Below are 20,660 nucleotides of genomic sequence, written 5' to 3'. Positions count from 1 at the left end.
CAAACATGGGCAAAGCAAGAGATTCCTGCCTCAGCACTGGCAAAGAGACCCCTGCAATCCCTCTCTGATCAGCCACTGGATTTCCCCTCAGTCTGTGGGCTGGAAGCTTGGGAAGGCGGGGGCCTTCCTCTCTCAGCACCAACAGAAACAGTCTTTTCCCACTGACCTTCTAAATTGTCTTTGGCATTGGTGGATTGAGGAGTCTGGAAACCTCCACAGCTGTCAGAGATTCAGTCCTCTGAGGCCTGCTCCAGGTTTGCTGTGGCCTGCGAGGGAATGCTGGGATGTGCTCCACTCCCAGCCCAGCACAATACACCTTTCTGCTCAATCATCCAGGTTGTGTTGGGCTGGAAATTTGTTTCACTCTGTCTTTTTGTGGGTTGTGCTGCTTCAGAATGTGTTTAGAGCCATTTTTATGAGTATTTGGAGGGGTTTGGGTGATAGCTGAAGGAAGTCACTGCTTTTCCTCTGCCATCTTGGCTCTGCCTCCCTCTTATTCTTTCTGAAATCAATATTGCTATCCTTGAATTTTTTTTAACTTCAGTTGAGGCGTAATAGATTCTACTCCAATTCTTTACCTTTACTTTCTGTGTGTCTCCCTGCATCAAGTGCGTTTCTTGTAAACAACATATTGTAGGGTTCTGGTTTTTGATCCACTCTGCTATTCACTTCTATTTTATGGGAGAGTTCATCCCATTCACATTTGCAGCCATGATTACTACCTGTGTATTCCCCTCCATCCTATTCTTCCTCTTGTTTTTCATCTCTTTCCTTTCATCCTCACTTCTATTTTGTTTCTTTCTACAACCTCCCTTGATCTGCCCTCCCTTCTGTTAGTTCCCCATCCCTCTCTCCTTCTCTTCCTACTTCCCTGTCAGGTAAGATAGATGTCTATATTCAACTGATTATGCATATTATTCCTTCTTTCAGCCAATACTGATGAGAGTAAGGTTCAAGTGATGCCCATGGCTCACCCTCCCATCTTACCCTGCACTGTAACAGGTCTTTTGTGCTTCCTCATATGAAATAATTTATTCTATTCTACCTCTCCCTTCTTTCTGCACTCAGTGTACTCCTCTTTCTCATCACTCAATTTTTTTTGTATCGTTACCTCAAATTTACCTTATACTTCTGCCTTCTGTCTATGTATATTCTTTCTAGCCATACTATTAGTGATACAAGTTTTAGGAATCAGAATTATCATCTTCCCATGTAGGAATGTAAACATTTCAGCTCTATTGAATCCCTTATATTTTCTTTCCCCTTTTTATCTGTTTATAATTCTCTTGAGTCTTGACATTGGGCATCAGACTGTTGGTTTGATTCTGGTCTTCTCCTTATGAATGCTTGAAATCCTTCAATTTCATTGAATAATCACTTATGTGTTTACTTAGGGCTACATTGAATCATGTGGATATCTTGCCACTGTAGGTTACCTTTTCACAGGGGACTAAACTGAAACACTTAAGGAAATGGATTCTTGCCACCGAAAGTTTCCTTTTTGTCTAGAGCTATTCTCAAGCACATGAAGATTCTCAGAAATGGAGTTTTCCCAGCACCCTGGCTATGCTGAGGCATGTGGGGGGTCCTGTTGTTTGCTTTTGCCTGGTCCACTGCACTGGGGCTAACGATTCATTTTGGGTCAGTAATGTATGGTAATTGAGAGGTGAAGATGTGAGGGTTACAACAATTTACCATTTACTCCACCATCTTGGCTTCAGGAAGTACCCCCTGTCCTTTCAATGTAGAAGTTGCTCGATCTTGCATTATCATGACTGTGGCTACACAATATTTGAATTGTTTCTCTATGGCTGCTTGCAATATTTTCTCCTTGTCTTTGGAGCTTTGGGATTTGGCTATAATATTCTTGGGAGTTTTCATTTTGAAATCTCTTTCTGAAGGTGACTGGTGGATTTTTTCAATTTCTATTTCATCCCCTGGTTCCAGGGTATCAGGGTGGTTTTGATGGATAATTTCTTGAAATATGATGTCTAGTTTCTTTTATGATTCACTTTCAGGTTTTTTTTTTTTTTACTAGGAGATATTTCACATTTTCTCCTCCATTTCATTCTTTTAAATTTCTTTTACTGGGGTTTTTTTGATGTCTCATCAATTCTAATTTTTAAGGAATTATTTTCTTCAATGAGCTTTTGTGCCTCTTTTGCCATTTGGAAAGTTTTATTTTCTTAAGGAGTTCTTCCCTTAAGTGGATTTTTGGGCCTCTTTTTCTGTTTGTTTTATTTTGTTTTTTTTTAAGGTGTTGTTTTCTTCAGTACTTTTTTTTCTTTTGCTTCTTTTAACATGCTATTGATTCTTTTCATAATTTTTTTAATCCCTCTAATTTTCCCCCTTATTTATTCTCTACTTCTCTTATTTGTTTTTAAAATCCTTTGCGAGCTCTTCTAGGAATTCTTTTTGGGCTTGTGTCCTATTCACATTTTTTTTCTTTGAGACTTTGTATGTAGCTGTTTTGATTTGTCTTCTGAGTTGTTTTCTTGATCTTCTCTGTCACCATAATAGCTTTTTATGGTCAGGCTCTTTTTTGTTGTTTGCTCATTTTTCCAGCCTATTTTTTTTTGGTTTGTTTTTTACTTTTAACTTTATTTTAAAGATATCCTTTACTCCTTGGGTGGAGGGGAATGGTGCTCCAAGCTTCAGGTTTTTAGTGTTGCTATTTTCAGAACTTGTTCTGGGGGTCTATGAGTTTTCAGGTCTTCCAAGTTATTATGAACTAAGGAGAAGTGTGGTTAGTGCTCTCCTGGGCTATACTCTGTCCTGTGAATGACCACAAGCACTCTTCTCTGCTCCATAACTGTGATCAAGGTCCCTGTTTCTCTGTGGTTTCAAGTACTCTTGTTCCTAATAGTCCTGGAAATGTGACTCAGGCCCTTACTCTCCTGTGGCTATAAGCACTAGTGCTCTTTTTTTGTCTTTAACCTAGACCAGGGTTCCTGCTCCCCTGTAAATGACCTAAAACGTATTTTTCTGTGACCAGGGCCTTTGTCCCTTTGGGGCCACTCTTTTTCAGCCTGGGACTACAACCCAGAACTGTGTATGGGCAATGCAACAGGTCCCGCTCCCAATGCCAGCAAAGGGTCTCCTGTAATCATCCTCTGACCAATTATTTGATCCCCTTACTGCTTGCTATATGAGAGCTCCCAAATTGTTGTTGTTGCTACAGCCATTGCACCTACTTCCAAGGCCCGCTGCTAGTTGTCATGGTATGGCTTGCACTGCATTGTACTTTGGGTCTGATCACCACTCTGATGATGTGGACTTTTTCTGCTTATCTCCTAACTTGTTATAGGCTGGAAAATTGTTTCACTACAATCTTCGTTTGTTTTGTTACTTAAAAATTCAATTTGAGGAAATGTAAAGTTATTTACATGGGAATTTTGGAATATTCAGTTGATTTCCTGCCTTTCCTCTGCATTTGTGGCCCTGCCCCTCACCCTACCCCCATTTATGCCTTTTCTAGCTAAACTTATTTTTTTCCCAGTACTCAGTACAATTATATGTCCACAGTACGTGTTTAATAAATATAGTGTGCCTTTGAATGCAGTAATGTGCTTCAGAAATGTATGCAAAAGACTTGCAAAACAATAAGAATAATAACATTAACTGCCAATTTTTAGAATATACATGTATATGAAAATATACATACATATATACATAGCATGTACATATAAATATATATTATTTATGTATATAGATGTATGCATGTATACACAAACATACATAAAAACTTCTGGATCTATAGAGGTTGGTGTACTGTACCCCTTCATTTTCACTAAGACACCCATCTATTCTGTACCACAGAGGTTGTCCAGACTCTAATCAGTCTTGGGTGAACCTGGTCTTTAAGGATATGGAAGCTATGTGCCTTTTTCTCACATTCATTGTGTCTTTGAATACTGACCCTGGGATTCCAGGAACATATTATTTAAACTTGAGACTGGGAGTCACATTTAGGGTGTCCCAAAAAGTGGAAGTAAAAGAAATGGTAGGCTGTAACTTATATTAGACAATGTCTAATATAAGTCAAGTTTGGATAGGGATTTCTTTCATACAAAAAAAATGCTTAAAAAAAGAGAATTTTACCAGTGCATATTAATAGTAAGATCAATTAAAAAGTTAACTACTTTTTAACAGTAGTTAACTACTATTGTAATAGGAAGTTGATACTTAAAAAATGCCTATGTAGTATTTTGTTGCATTGCTGATTAGTCATTTTACATTACATCTGGACTCTGTGCTGTACAAATAACTCCTGGTATGTGTTTCTGCTAGGCCAGGTCTGATCTAGTCCTCTTGTTGGTGCTCATCTTCTCCAAGAGTATTGGAATATTTGCCTGGGATTCTTCCCAAAGCTACTGGTCAGTTCTGATTCAGTGGGATCCAAAATCTTCATACTTTTCAAAATCATAAGGTCACTTTTAAGCCTGGACACATCTAACCCAAGAATTATGTTTAATTGTGTATTCATAAAAATAAATACAAAGTAGAAAAGGTGGCCAGCTCACCTAGTTGAGTTCATGCTTCATGTAATATATATATATATATATATATATAATTCAGCTCTTGGTGCCATGCTGCATTCCTTTTCAAGTATCTGGCCCTACTACTCCTTCAAAAATAAAAGGCACTTCAAAGGTGCTTGCATATTGACGCCTTGATCATCAAGGCTGTCCTAGAAAACCTGTCCTTCCCAGGAAACAACTTGACCCTGACCTATTAAATAATGATTTGATAGCACAGACTTATCAAATACTGCCCTCAGCTGTGTTAAAGTGTGACAATATGTTATTTCTAGGCATATTTTAATTTTATCTGGGGATAAACAATGTTTTAATCTAATATGATTATGTCTACAGGCAAGTTTTCAGATCTTAGAAATAAATTGGCAGGAAAGAAAGCTATGATCCTCATATAATATACACACGCACACATACATATATACAGACATATATACATGCATACATATATACAGACATACATACATGCATGCATACATTCTGCCATTTTGTAAGGAGAACCATGAATATAAAGTTTGCCATTCGAGAGTTGTGCATTGCTAATGGAAAACAGTGGATGTGTGTGAAAACATGACTTCTTGTGATCACAGATTAAAAGATAGACAGGATATTGGAGGTTATCTATTTGAACACACTCATTTCATAAATTAAGAAACAAACCCAATGAAGATAATTATTGACTTACCCAAAGTCACACAGATGACCAAAATGGCAAAGAAATGATTTCAACTCAGGCTATATAACTTTAATCTCAGTTGTTTTTCCACTACACTTCATTACACCTTTAATTTAGAAAAAAAAATACAGACAATTTTTTATGGACTTATCTATTTTATTTGCTACAGTGAAGAGTTCTGAACTTGAAGTCACAGTACTTAGATTCAAATACTGGTTATGCCTCTTATTAACCCCATGACTGTGAAAACTTCTCTTAACCTCTCTGAACCTTAGTTTCCACATTTACAAAATAAAACAGCTGGACCAGATGGACTCCAAAGTCCTTCAAATCCTATATCTGTAATTTTATGATCATATGTATTTCTAAACATGGAAAAAAAAAAACTATTGTAAATTCCTGCATGCCATCTACATCCCCTGTAGTCATCTACATTTTTAGTTATCTACATTGGTAGCTATAATTTGCAAGGTTCTGTATCTACTCCATGTACCTGATTGTCCTAGAATTCTTGAATGCCCCTTTCCTGTGGGAGACAATTTCTGTGTCTATATCCAATGTAGTAGAAAGGGAAAGAAAGTAGTTGTGTCTATCTATTATCACCAAATACTTGATTTTTTAAAAAATAAATTTATATCTGAGCCAGATTCTTCAAGAAAAATAAAAGTTCCTTCATGAAGAACTTTGGTTTTTGTCTCTGTGTCTCCAAAGCCTAGCATAGGGTAACTGCTTAGTAAATTGATTTGTTGGTGAGTTGTTCAGTTTTGTCTGACTCTTTTTGGCCCCATATGGGGTCTTCTTGGCAAAGGTACTAGAGTGGTTTGCCATTTCCTTCTCCAGTGGATTAGGCAAACAGTGGTTAAGTGATTTGCCCAGAATTATATAGTTAGTGAAGGTTTGAGGCCAGATTGGAACCCTGGTCTTCCTGACTCCAGGCACAATAATCTATCCACTGAGACATCTAGTTAGTAAATGGGCATTTGGTGATTTGATCTGAATTTGTACATGTTTTTTTCTAACAAAGGTATTTATGTTTTGAAATTCAGTATAAGGAAGAGAATTGGGAAATTCACATTATAGAGGGTTTAGAAAAAAGGAATTGAAAAAGCTGTTGATATTTTAGGATACAGACTGCTTATGAAGTTTTAAGAAGTCCACCGATTGTTCATTTTCTTTTTTTCTTTTGAAAAATTTTATATCTAGATGGGGGGTACTCAGAGGAGCAAAAGGAAGAAAAGAAAAATTTTGGGTATGTAAACCTTTCCAATTAATTTCCAACTAGAACATAAGAATTTCAGATATTTTTATTTATTTACTGTCTTACTTTTATTGTCCAAATCATATTGTAAATCGCTGAAAAAAGGTCATGGTTTTGATGGTGTCTCTAGCACAGAATTCATCATGCTTAGTAAATCATAGTAATGGTTTTCCTCAATTGCATTCATCTTAACTACTAAGGAAGAAAACACAGCACTTTAAAAAATGAACAGCATTTAATATTATTCTCACATTTCTTTTTAGAAGGTAAAAGACATATAATGAAATGCAATAGTAAGACAATAAAAAAGAATGAATCAGGTATTAAATTGCCAAAATAAATGTTATCCTCAAAATGTCCCCAAGGAGGTGAAGACTCATTTCCTAATTAACCTCCAAGTCTCTAACGTAACTGAGAAGGGTAGCATCCATTCACTCACAGAAAGATACTATGGATATCTTTTTCTTCTCAGCAGCACTTTGACTTCCTGACATGGCAAGACAGCATTGAGCATTCCATTGATGGTTTTTCATGGCACAGAAGTTATAGTCCAGAGTACATAGGACTCAGTGCTGTAAGCTGTAGCATGCTGAGGTCTCTCAGAACTGTAATTTTCTCTGCAGGTCATGCCAGCCTTGGTACTGTATGGATAGGGATACTATTTTTTCATCTTTCTCTCTACTTCCTCCTACCAATCCCCACATAGGGAGACTCCTAGCCTTAAAAAGTTTATAAATGCCTTTTCTTTTTGGTAGCAGTAATTTTTTTCAATACATAATGCCACCATTGGCCATTTCCTTCCAGCAACAACATGAAATCCTTAGCTATTTTTAAGTGGTGCATTGAAACACACACCCATATAATTAATGTCTTTTTGGGTGATGCTTCTACACTGCTGAGCCAATATTCAAGCTTCTGAGAGGTACAATACAAAGAAAATTTCTTTCATGAGAAATTTTCTCCCAGCCACAAGTATCATAGGAAAATGATGTTCCTTGACTGGATAAAGAAACTGCAAAATATCATTCAGTTCATTTAATATTTTGCATAAATTATGACTAATGGGTCTCTGATTCAAAAGCATTTTTCTGCATAGTTTTTTGTGGTCTGAAGTTTGGTCTTGCTGCTTTCCTGTACACTTTTACTAACTTCTACCTGTTATGTGTCTTATTCTAATATGCTCCCTTCCTCCACTTTCACCCAAGTTGGCTGTAAGACACAATGAGCTAGTCTTATGACACAATGTATCCTTCTTGGTTCATCCTATCCAATGAGAATCCTAGCCCAAAAGCCAACACCATCTTTCATTTTATTTTTGAAAAGTAGAGATTATTTTATTTTGACTTGTAATCATTAGATTGACACTATCTCTATTAGGAATTTGGTTGAATATGTGGATTCTTTCAAAGAAGAAATGGTATGGAGTGAATAGTGCAAGTGAACTCAAACTTCCAAAAAGGTGTCTATCATAAAATTTTAGATTGCAATTTTCAATATAAAAATTTTCATCAAGATATTTATAATGTGCTTAGCATGGTGCCTGGCATATAATAGACATCTAATAAATGTGTTTTATCTCCCTTCTCTTCCCTTCTCTAATGCTCTCCACTCCTACCACCATTGTGTCCTATAAAATTTATGGTTATAAAACAGACAGTCTTCTAAATAATCTTACCTATTTATTCTCTTTTTGGGGGAAATTTAAAAAAATATGATTACAGAGAAGCATAAGAAGTCATATAAACTGATATAGAGTGAAGTGAAAAGAATTAAAAGAGCATTTTATACTATAAATTAATTATAATTAATACTTTTGAACACTTGTTAAACCGATGGAGAGAGAAATGAGTAGAACCTGGAGAATAATTTATAAAATAGTGATGATACTGTAAAGAAAAATAACTTTCAAAGTTGTAGAAACTCTGATAAATGAAAACATCATCCATAAAACTAGAGAAACATTTGTGAAGCATGCTGTTCTCCTACTGGAAGAGATGTAATGGACTCAGGATATATAGAATGAGGTATATATTCCTTTAGCCTGGCCTAGTAAGGGAATTCTTTTTGCTTGATTATACATATTTATAACAATGGATTTGTTTTTTTTTTCTTTTTTTCCCAATGGGGTGGGAGGTAGAAGAGAACGCAAATGAATTTCTGTTCATTAAAAGTAAAATTTATAATAAAAACACACAAAAATCAAAAGCTTAACTATTTATAAAAAAAAAGCATCTAACTGGAAATTGTGTTCAGGATAATTTTATTAGAAGGAAATAGGTGGAAAAGTGGAAAGGGAAGAGGAAGCAATGAGAGGGAGAGTAAATTAAGAGTGAAATTAATCACAGGCAAAAACAAAACAAAAACCTCTAGTCAAAGAGTGGATTGTATGAAGAAAGGTTTACAGGGAAAGAAATAAAGCCTAAGAACTTGGAATTGGCTCTCTGTCAAGGAAAAATAAGAGGGGAAAGAGAGCAAAAGCATATTGCATCAAATCTATATCATTGGTGCTGAACACATTCTTAATTCACCGCCATCTTCTTCTGTATGATAAAGGGATGGGAAACAATGAGAAGGAAAATAATGTAAGAATAAGGTGGAGGGAAATACACATGTAAGTACTAACATGAATAGGATTAATTCACACAAAATGGAAAAGGATAACAGAATAATTTCCAATATAAAATTCAACCATATCTTGTTTATGAGAAATATAAAGACACATAGAATTAAAATAAAAGGCTAGGAAAAATCTATTGTATTTCAGCTAAAGTCAAAAAAAGCAGGGATGGCCATCATTATTTCAAATAAGGTAACAGGAAAAATCATTTTGATTAAAAGAGATATGGAGGAACCTACATTTTGCTGAAAGAAACCATAAAAAATGAATATAAATATTACACATATATGCACTGAATCATAGCATCTAAATAGTTCAAGGAAAAGTTAAATGAATTACAGGAAGAAATATACTATAAAACTATAATAATGATGGTTCTCAATGTATCACTTTTCAGACCCAACTACATATAACAAAATAATAATGTAAAGATTCAAATTGATTTTTAGAAAAGTTAGATATCACAGCCTCAAGTGATGATTATTTAATGGGAATAGAAATTATCAACTTTTCATAACACTTTTATTAAAATTGACAATGTATCAGAGCATGCAAGCATTTCAAACAAATGCAGAAAAACATAACTATTAAGCATTTTTTACTTACTAAAATGAAGTACAATTATTTTTGACAAAGAACCATTGAAGAATAATTTAAAATTATGTTTTAAACAAAAACCTATTTGATCCAAGTATATGTCACTAAAACTGGAAACCTAAATGAAATGGATTAATATTCACAAAATTTAAAGTGGCCAGGTTAACAGAACAAAAACCAGAAAATTTTAAAAAATAGAGAAGAAATTAATACCAGCTCTAAACTTATGCCCCAACAAATCAATAATGACAACAACAACAAACCTTGGATCCTGTGTATTTACAAATAAATTTTATCAATTTTCAAAGAACAAAATAATTGCAATATTACATAACCTGTATGGAAATTAGAAAATGAAGGGTGCTTCCACATTCCTTCTATGACACAAATATGGTTATTACTTCAATTACAGAGAATTAAAATAGAATAAAAAAACCCTATAGAACAATATCCCTAATAATCATTCTCATAAAACCTTAAAAATATTAGAAAGCAGATTATGACAACATATTATACATATTGTATAGAGTATGAGCAGATTGAATTTAAACTAGGCATGCTGGATTACTTCAATATTAGGAAAGTTACCGACATAATTGCTCATCTTAATAAAGAGAACAACAAAAATTATATGGTGATATTAACAGATGCAGATAAAGCTTTTAAAGGGGTATCTATTCTTATCTTTAAGAAACTAGAAAACAAAAAATAGCTTTATTAATGTAACAAATAGTATCTATGTAAAATAAAGTTGTAACATTAAATGTAATGGGATGAACCGTATAACTTTCCAGTATGTTCTATGGTAAAACAAGGATGTCCAACATCATCACTACTATTTGATACAATACTAGAAATACTAATTATACAATGACAAGAAAAATAAATAAGTCATTAAGAAAAGACATAAAGGAAGCCAAATTATCACTGCAGATATAATGGTTTACTTAGCGATCCCCAGAGCTGAACAATTTTGTCAAAGTGGCAGGATGTAAAGTAATTCTACATAGGTCATCAGCGTTTCTGTATAATGCTAATACCAGTAGGAAAAGCTAGAAAAAAATATGCTCCTTTTCAAAATACCTGCAGAATATTTAAAATATTTGACCCATTAAGTCATACTTTGTTACTATTGTTCAGTCATTTCAATTATGTCTGACTCTTTGTGACCCTTTTGGGGGTTTTCTTGGCAGAGATATTGTGGTAGTTTGCCATTTTCTTCTCCAACTCACTGTACAGATGAGAAACTGAGACAAACAGGTTTCGATGACTTGCCCCAGGATCACACAGCTAATAAGTCTACAGTGTTAGATTTGAACTCATGGAGATGAGTCCTCCTGACTTCCTGATTATGCAACCTAGATAAATACAACTTATAAAAATCTCTATGAACATCCTTTAAAAAATAAAACTCATAAACATAAATGGAAAAAAAATAATATCTCTGGGATAGACTGAATCGATATAATGAAATGATAATATTACCTAAATTAGTTTAGTTATTCAATACCATTCCACATTAGCAAAGGATTATGTTATAGTTCTAGGAAAAACAGCAAAATTATCCTAGAAGAACAAGATCCTAAGAATCTCAAGAGAAATAATGAAAAAAAATATGAAAGATAGAGGTTTAGTATTACCAGATCTCAAACTATACTACAAAGTTCTAACCATCAAAATTTTTTTTATAATTGGTTAAGAAATCAGTTGATCAGTTGAACAAATTAAGTAGACTGCATATAGAGGGAAATAAATACAATAACCTCATGTTTTATAAAGCTGAAGATATTTGTTTCTTGGGGAAGAACTCACAATTTAACAAAAAATTCTGGGAAAACTGAATGGGAATCTTGCAGAAATTAGGAATGCAGCAATATCTTAAACCATATTCCATAAGAAACTCTAAATGGATACATCACTTAGACATAAATGGATATATGTCTGAAACATAAAGGATGACAATAATAAATGAATTAGAATAGCAAGGAAGATATTATCTGTCAGATCTATATAGAGGAAGTGAGTTTGTGACATTTGAATAGTTTTCTAAGAAGTCCATGCTCTCAATAATCATATGGAAAAATTCTCCAAATCTCTAAAAAATGAAAATTAAAACAATTCTGACATTCCATATCACAAACATCAGATTGGCAAAGTTGACAAAAAGGAAAAAAAGACAAATGTGGAAGAAACTGGAAAACAGACACATTAGTGGACTGTTGATAGAAATGTAAGTTGGTATATCTCTTCTAGACACTTTTGGAATCCTGCACTAAAAATGAATAAAATGTGCATACTCTTTAATTTTCTCATACCACTACAAGGTCTATACTCCAAAGAGACCAAATTAAGAAAAAAAGAAAACATATATGCACAAAAATATTTACAATAACTCTTTTTTACAGTGCAAAGGGGCTAGAAACTGGGGGGAAGACTATAATTTATGGAATGGCTGAACAAATTATGCTATATGAATGTAATGGGATAATGCAGAAAAGAAGAAAGGCAGGCTTTCAGAGGAACCTGAAAAGCCTAATATGAATTAATACAGACTGAAGTGAGCAGAACCTGGAGCACAGTTTATGTAGTAACAACACTATAAAGACAAACACTTTTGAAAGACAAAAGAAATCTGATAACTAAATTAACCAACCAAAATTCTAGAGAACTCTTTATGAAACACACACACACACACACACACACACACACACACACACACATACACATACATATACATACATATATATGAAAGCTCACCCATAAAGTGGAATTGGATATCTGAGTTGATTAGCAACCAGAATCCAACAATGGTGTTTACAAAAACAAACAAACAAACAAAAAATACTTGAAGCAGTACAGTACAGTACATACAGAGTAAAGGTAAGTGACTGGAGCAGAATCTCTTATGCTTTCGTTGAAGCACAAAAACAAAACAAAACAAAACAAAAACCTGAAGTACCAATCATGATGTCAGACAAAGCAAAAATAAGTCTAAAAGGTACCACGGACAATGAAGTAATATCAATATTAAGCATGTTAAATAATATCAATATTAAATAAGTTAAGAAATATCAATATTAAAAATAAATGTGTCAAATGGTATTACATCCAAATTCTTAAAGAAAAAAAATAAATCAGTTAAAGGAGAAAAGAGATACTAAGACTACACTAATGGGGAACCTCAACTTTCCCTTATCATAAATAAATTAATTTAAAAAAAGAAAGAAATTAAGATGATAGAATTTTAGAAAAGTTACATATGATAGATATGTGGGCAAAATCAAATGGAAATAAAAAGGAATATGCTTTTTTTCTCTCAGTGGGTATGTACACAAAATTGACCATGTATTAGGGCATCACAACCTCACAAACAAATACATAAAATAAAAAATAGCAAATGCTTCGCTTTCAGATTGCAGTTCAACAAAAAAAAAAATACATTTAATAAAGGGCTTTGGAAACACAGATTAGAAGCTAGTTGGAAACTAAATAATCTAATTCTAAAGAATGAATGGGTCAAGGAACAAATCATAAAGTCATTCAACAATTTCATTAAAGGGAATTATAACCATGAGATAATGTACCAAAATTCATAAGAATTGTCCAAAACAGTACTTAGGAGGAAAATCATATGTCTAAATGCTTACATCAATAACAGAAAGAGCAGACCAGTGGTTTGATATGCAATAAAAAAAAAAACTTAGAAAAGAACAAATTAAATATTCCCAGTTAAAACAACAAATTGGAAATCCTAAAAATTAGAGGAGAAATTAACGAAATTTAAAGTAAGAAAACCATTGAACTAATAAATAAAAGTAAGAACTTGTTTTATGAAAAATAATAAAATAGATAAACCATTGGTTAATTTTATGTAAAAATAAGAAAGAAGAGAACCAAATTACCAGTATCAAAAATTTAAAAAAAGTAAATAAAACTCATTGAAAATGAATTAAAGTGGTTGTCAGAAGCTATTTTGTCCACTTACATGTCAATAAATTCAAGTAAGTGAAATGGATGAGTATTTACTATACCATAAATTTTCCAGATTAACTGAAGAGGAAATAGAATACTTGAATAACCCTATCATAGAAAAAGAAATTGAACAAGCCATCAATGAGTTCTCTAAGAAAAAAATTCCAGAACAAAATGGATTCAAAAATGAATTCTATCAAACATTTAAAGGACCATTAATTCCAATACTATATAAATGATTTGGAAAAGAAACCCCCCCCAAAAAAAAGACCTGCAAAATTCCTTTCATGACACAAATATGATGTTGATACCTAAGCCAGGAAGCACAAAAGAGTGAAAGTAAACTATAGAGCAATATCTTTAATCATTACTAAAGCAAAAAAAAATCTAAATAAAATAATAGGAAGGAGATAAAAGCAATATATTACATACATACAACAAAAATTATACACCATGACCAGGTGGGATTTATACCAGTAATTCAGGGCTGGTCAAATATTAAGAAAACTATCAGCATCATTAACCATATTAATAACAAAATGAACAGAAATCTTTTGAGAAAACAGATCATTAATTCTTATTAAAAACACTAGAAGGCAGAGAAATAAATGGAGCTTTCCTTAAAATGATAAGTAATATCTATCCAAAACCCATCAGCAAATATCGTCTTTAATGGTGGGGATAAGCTAGAAACTTTCACAATAAGATCAGTGGTGAAGCAAGAATGCCTATCCCCACTACTCTTATTCAATATTGTACTAGAAATGCTAGCTATAGCAATAAGAGAAGAAAAAGAAATTCAAGGAATTAGAATAATAAATGAGAAAACAAAGCTAACGTTATTTGCAGATGATATGATGGTTTACTTGGACAATCCTAGAGAATCAACTAAAAAAAATCCTAGTTGAACTTATTAACAACTTTAGCACAGTTGTTAGATACAAAGTAAACCCACCTAAATCATGAGCACTTTATTACCAACAAAGTTCAGCAGCAAGAAATAGAAAGAGAAGTTCCAATTAAAATAACTATAGATAATAAAAATTACTCAGGAATCTACCTGCTAAGACAAACCCAGGAATTACATGAACACAACTACAAAATACTTTTCATATGAGTCAGATCCAAGTGATTGGTAAAATATTAATTGCTCATGGGTACACTGAGTCAAAATAATAAAACAGCAATTCTACTTAAATTAATTTACTTATTCAGTGCCAGAATAATCAAACTATCAAAAAATTATAGAGCTAGAAAAAATAGTAACATGTAGAAGAACAAAACTTCAAAAATAACAAGGAAATAAATGAAAAAAAAATTTAAAGGAAACTGGCCTAGCTGTACCAGATCTCAAAGTGCATTACGAAGCAAGATCAAAATAATCTGATACTGGCTAAGAAATAGAGTGGCAGATCAGTGGAGTAGATTAAGTACACAATACACAATAATGAATGACCAGAGTAATCCAGTATTTGATAAATGCAAAGATCCAAATTTTTAGGACATTGACTCACAATTTGACAAAAACTACTGGGAAAACTGGAAAGCAGTTTGGCAGAAATGAGGCATAGACTGAAATCTCACACTAGATAACATCTAAATGAGCATAGTGTTTAGACATAAAAGTCGATAGCATAATCAAGTTAGGGCAGCATGGAATCACTTCGTTGTCAGATATGTGGATAAGAGAAGAATTTATGACCAAATACAACACAGAGAGGATCACAGGATGCAAAAAAAAAAAAATGACAGTTTTGATTACTTTAAATTAAAAAGGTTTTGCAGAAACAAATCCAATACAACCAAAGTTAGAAGAAAAGTAGGAAACTGGGAAAAATTTATAGCAAGTGTCTCTGAGGAAGGCCTAATTTCTTAAATGTATAGAGAACTGAGTCAAATTTATAAGAATATGAGTCATTCCCCAAAAGATAAATGGTCGTAGGATATAAAGAGGCAATTTCCAGAAGAAGACATCAAAGTTATCTATAGTCATATAAAATGCTCTAAATTACTATTGATTAGAGAAATGCAAATTAAAACAACTCTAAGGTACTACCTCACACCTATTAGAGTGGCTAATATGACAGAAAAGGAAAATGACAAGTTTTGGAGGGGATTTGGGAAAACTGAGACACTAATATACTATTGCTGGAGTTGTGAACTGATCATATCATTCTGGAGATCAATTAGGAACAGTGCCCAAAGGTTGATAAAATTGTGCATACTCTTTGACTCAGCAATTACACTGCTAGGTTTGTACCCTAAAGAGATTGAAGAAAAAGGATGTATATTATATACAAAAGTATTTATAGCAGCTCTTATTGTGATGGTGAAGAATTGGAAATTGAGGGGATGCCTATCAGTTGAGGAATGGCTGAACAAGCTGTGGCATATGATTGTGATGGAATATTATTGTGCTATAAGAAATAATAGGCAGGATGCTTTCAGAAAGACCTGCAAAGACTTACATGAACTGATGCAAAGTGAATTGAGCAGAAACAGGGCAATAGTGTACACACTGATAGCAATATTGTACTTGCAACTGTGAAAGGCATAGCTATTCTAAGCAACATAATGATCTAAGACAATTCTGAAGGACTAAGGATAAAAAATGCTATCCACCTCCAAAGAAAGAACTAATATAGTCTGAATGCAAATTGAGGCATACTTTTTAAAAATTTATTTGTTTTCCTTGTTGTTGTTGTTGTTTTGGATATCTGTGTTTTCTTTCACTGCATGTCTAATCTGGAAATACATTTTGCATGTATGGCCTACATCAAATTGCTTGCCTTCTCAATAAGGGGGTAGGGAAAGATTAAGGGAGAGAATTTGGAACTCAAATTTAAGAAAATGGATGTCAAAATTGTTTTTACACATAATTGGAAAAAAACATATATATATATGTATATAAAATTCAACAGGGAATTTTCATGTGATTTTCTAATGCAAAGTGGCACAATTGCAAATTAACAATTTTAAAGATCTTTTCCTTTTAATCTGGCCACATCAAAAAACATTTTCTGAACACAAGTTCTTCACTAACTCTTCTCCATTTTTACCTGTGTTTAAGGGCATGTTTCTAATGATAATGAACTTCAGCAGCCTTCAAAACCTACATCATATTTTAAAATTTGATTCAAATTATTCCTCTAGTAAAATCTTCTGAGGCTTTCCTAGTAGATTAGTTGAGGGAGTCCTCAAACTTGTGAATTTATGGATCCTGGAATTATTGACCTAGTAAAATTCTTGTCTCCTTCCTCATTTCTTCTGTTCTATGTTATTTTACTTTGAATACTTAGCTCTTCTGCATTGCCTGATGTTCTTAGATGATTAAACCTAAGGGATAATATAATTTTAAATTGCAGTCACGAACTTTGCTATTGTCTTATTTCTCGGTAATTACATGTTCATTCCATACTTGAATCATCATATTAATGTTACACATTAGAATTAAGATTTGAATTAGTCAGACTTTACTCTGAGAGGAAAGAGTACAAATATTATAAAGAGATTTTGAAAATATAATTTCCAAAACCTTCTGCTCTTCAACACAGAGGGATGTGGTAGGTAGAGCAAAGGATTGGTACTCAGCAAGCCCAGACTACAGCTAGTCTTGATTTTCCCTATTGTGCCCAATCCATAAGGAAAATCTGGGGAAGATGATGGCTAATTTAGGATTCTTTAAAAGGTGTGAATGTGTTCTTCATTTTATTATCTGCAAAATAAGGCTGACTAGCTGTTCTGTTTGTTCATTTACCATCATTGAAACCATTGAATATAGGCATATTTACTCATTACAATTGGGCAAAATAAGTAGATGGGTAAAAATTGAGTAATAAAAGCAAAAAAAACGCCTGCTATTAGTTGACTCTACACATTATTAAAATGTAAGTTACAGACAAAGTTTGGTTGTATCACTGGGTCCAAATAAATAACATTATGAATGATGAAAATTAAAATAGACATGATGCTTTAGAAATACTTTGTTTTGTAAGAGCTAATTTTTCTAACCAACCAATTAGATTTAAGTGCTTTATTTTTATATGCAGGATTATATCAGTTCACACATAATCTACCTGGATTTTTCCACTTCTGTTTTTTTTTCTTTTTCTGTAGATTGCTGCCAATTCCTGGGGAAAGTCATGGGGAGAGAATGGATATTTCAGGATTCTTCGCGGTGTGAATGAGTCTGACATTGAAAAGTTGATTATCGCTGCTTGGGGCCATTTGACAAGTTCAGATGAACCATAATATATCATCAAATTTGCTTGACGCCCTGCATTTAAGTAAACCTCTTAAAATGAGGTTTTGCAACTTGAGGGTCCCTCTAACAATGGAATGTAAATGTCCTAACGTGATTAATTCATAACTGTTTTTTGTTTTGTTTTAACTCAGCACTATACTGCTGCTTTCTTTATTTCACTGAGTTACACAAAACCATTAATACAGCACAGCAGTAGTATAAGCTACACAAAGCTCTTTTAAAGTGTCTCATCTCTTCTTTCTTCTTTAGTGTTAGGGCCTTTAATGGTTCACCATCTGTGATAAGACATCATTTCTCAGCATCATTTGCTTAAAAGGATGAGAACACCCATTAACAGAAATGGTAGTTCATTTCTTCAGTGGTACAAGTCTCAAGAGCACAAAAAATGAAGGAGTGATCCTGTCCTTTTATATCTGTGTCACTTTTTTTATGGTGATTCTTTCCTCAATACAAATATGGCCCATGTGACACTGAAAACAGTGAAATTAGATTTTTTTTTCTCCCAATGACCTGGCAGTTATCACTCATTTCCTTTGGAAGTAGCAGATTTTTTTTTTTTACAGCACTTCCGTGACTTACATGACATGATTTACAGGAAAATCCATACACAGGAAGCTGCTGCAGTTCTGTATGTAACAAAATATGATAGGAAATAGATGTCATGTAATATGAAAAGGTGGAGTGCTAGGAAAAGAAAGCCTACTCTTGTCCTGCTTTCAATGTTTCTAAAACTTCTCTGAAGCTTATTGAAATTAGTTACACAATTGTAATTGGAAAGATTGTATTTTTTCCTTCTGAAAACAGCAACATGACGCCTTGAGTCAGAAAGAATAAATATCCCTTTATCACAATCATTTCACAGTTCACTGCTTGAGTTTCTGAAAAGTAAGCTTAATTGGTGTTAATTTGCATCTAATCTTGATTTCAGTTTTCAACAGTTGTAGACACAAAAATAGCCTCATCATAATCACTGAGCAAGGAAATAATCTAATAATTTACTGACATCTTGAAATGGCGAACTAATAAATGAAGACACAAAGCTGATCATTATACACATGACAATGGTGAATTGCAGTGACTTGCATGGATGGAGGTAAAGAGAGGAGTTAAACATTGTTATGTTGCTTATTTCTTTGATATCCAAGAGCTTGATTCTTAACATTTAACATTTTTCAGCTTAATTTTTGTATAGGGCTAAAATTCTCCAATTAGATTGGTAAGGACTTATTCTGATCAGGATGTGGATAATATGACATAGAGGAAGGTAGTGTGCAAAGATGTGGCACAGGGGAAAGAATATTAAGTTGGAAATTAGGAGATTTGAGTTCTATCCCAGACTCTGTCACTGACTTACCTTATCACTTTGACCAATCCTCTTTAACTACTTTAATTTACAGGGACCCTAGTTTCTTTATCCATAAAATATAACCGAGTGATCTCTAAGTTCCCTTCCACCTTCAACATTTGATAATTTTAAGATAGTGGATCTCAAAGAGTTTGCTGCTGGACCCTTCCTGGTGTTTGGTGAATTGTACGGAACTTTTGCAATGACATGCACATGTGTGAGACTCTTGACTGTACCGTTTTGAGCTGTGGTTCTTTACAGCAAAAAATAATGGGGTGCCATGAGCAAAGCCAAAAACATCTCCCCCCCCAAAAAAATTTTGAGAGCCACTGTTCTAAGAAAATATTTAACAACTCCCTAATTAGGAGATTTAATCTGCAGAACTGGACCATATCAGAGGTATAAGGGGCCTCAGGAGCTAACTAATATAATCAAGGCCTGAATAACTATCTCTTCCTCAACACTGTTAATTCATGTTGCACTTACATCCTCATGTCCCCCAGATCTTTTCATACCAAATGCTTTCTGTCTATCCCTCCTCCATCTTGTACTTGTGAAGTTGAGTTATTTAACCTGTGTAAGAATTTATATTTATCCATATTAAATTGCATTGTACTAGATTTGACCATATGTTCTAGTCTGTTTATCTTTACCAAAATATCTTCTGTTATACTTCATGCTCTTGCTCCTAGATTCTTTTGAATGAGTACATTCTTTTAGCATGCAAAGCTGATGCACATCTTTTTAACTATTCTGTTCCTTTTGAATTAATTATGTTACCAGGGTCTATAGTACAGGCTACGGGTCCTATCCCGAGAAGTCTCAATAACAAGTCTGAGGTTAAATTTGTAACCCTAGACTGGTATTTCCTTATTTGTTACCCATGATCTACACATATGTGTATGTAAATCTAAGGCCACGAGCTTTTTAAATTAGTCCTTTTGTAGATTTTAATCTACTCTGAATTTTTGCAGATATCCTTCTCATATTGCAACAATCTTGCTTGGTGGGAATGTGTACATTAGTTTTCTGTCACTTCTCCCTTCCTCTTTGGCTTTAAAGCCCTTTTGGTTATATTTGCACGACTGAGAAAATACATTTTTTACCAACATTTATTAGATATACTCCATATTTGGCCAAGAGCTCTTCTTTCCCATATTTTAAGTGATGTTATAGAAATTCAAAACATGTTCTCACACAGCATCTTCTTAAATGATTATTTACTTCACAATTTTTCTTTGCCCCACAAAGGGTATATGAAATGAGCCATGCAACTTCCAGAAAAGTAAAAAGAACTTGATGTTAAATGTATTTTCTGATGTTTCCCAGGTGATATAAGATATAATCTGCACTGTAATCATAAGGTGGCATTTGTTCCATAAAAATCTTGGAAATA

The 20,660-nt window shown here is 33.5% G+C and overlaps 1 protein-coding gene across 4 annotated transcripts in view; it reads left to right on the top strand.

Moving 5' to 3' along the window:
* Positions 1 to 19,884, top strand: part of TINAG (tubulointerstitial nephritis antigen) — a 212,104-nt gene extending 192,220 nt beyond the window's left edge. For 2 of the 4 annotated variants that reach the window (XM_020993922.2, XM_020993917.2), the window contains exons 10-11: positions 6,415 to 6,460; positions 17,772 to 19,884. In XM_020993922.2, coding sequence (XP_020849581.1) covers positions 6,415 to 6,460; positions 17,772 to 17,906 — 181 coding nt within the window. In that variant the 3' untranslated portion in view covers positions 17,907 to 19,884. The remainder of the gene's footprint in view (positions 1 to 6,414; positions 6,461 to 17,771) is intronic. The other 2 variants (XR_013487005.1, XM_078155311.1) reach the window with 2 other exon arrangements.
* Positions 19,885 to 20,660: the final 776 nt, after the last annotated feature.

This window comes from Phascolarctos cinereus, unplaced genomic scaffold, assembly GCF_003287225.1.
Source record: "Phascolarctos cinereus isolate Bilbo 61053 unplaced genomic scaffold, phaCin_HiC Scaffold_5;HRSCAF=322, whole genome shotgun sequence".
Taxonomy (NCBI): domain Eukaryota; kingdom Metazoa; phylum Chordata; class Mammalia; order Diprotodontia; family Phascolarctidae; genus Phascolarctos; species Phascolarctos cinereus.
Note: the sequence above shows the minus strand (reverse complement) of the source record. Positions and strands in the feature narration are given on the sequence as shown.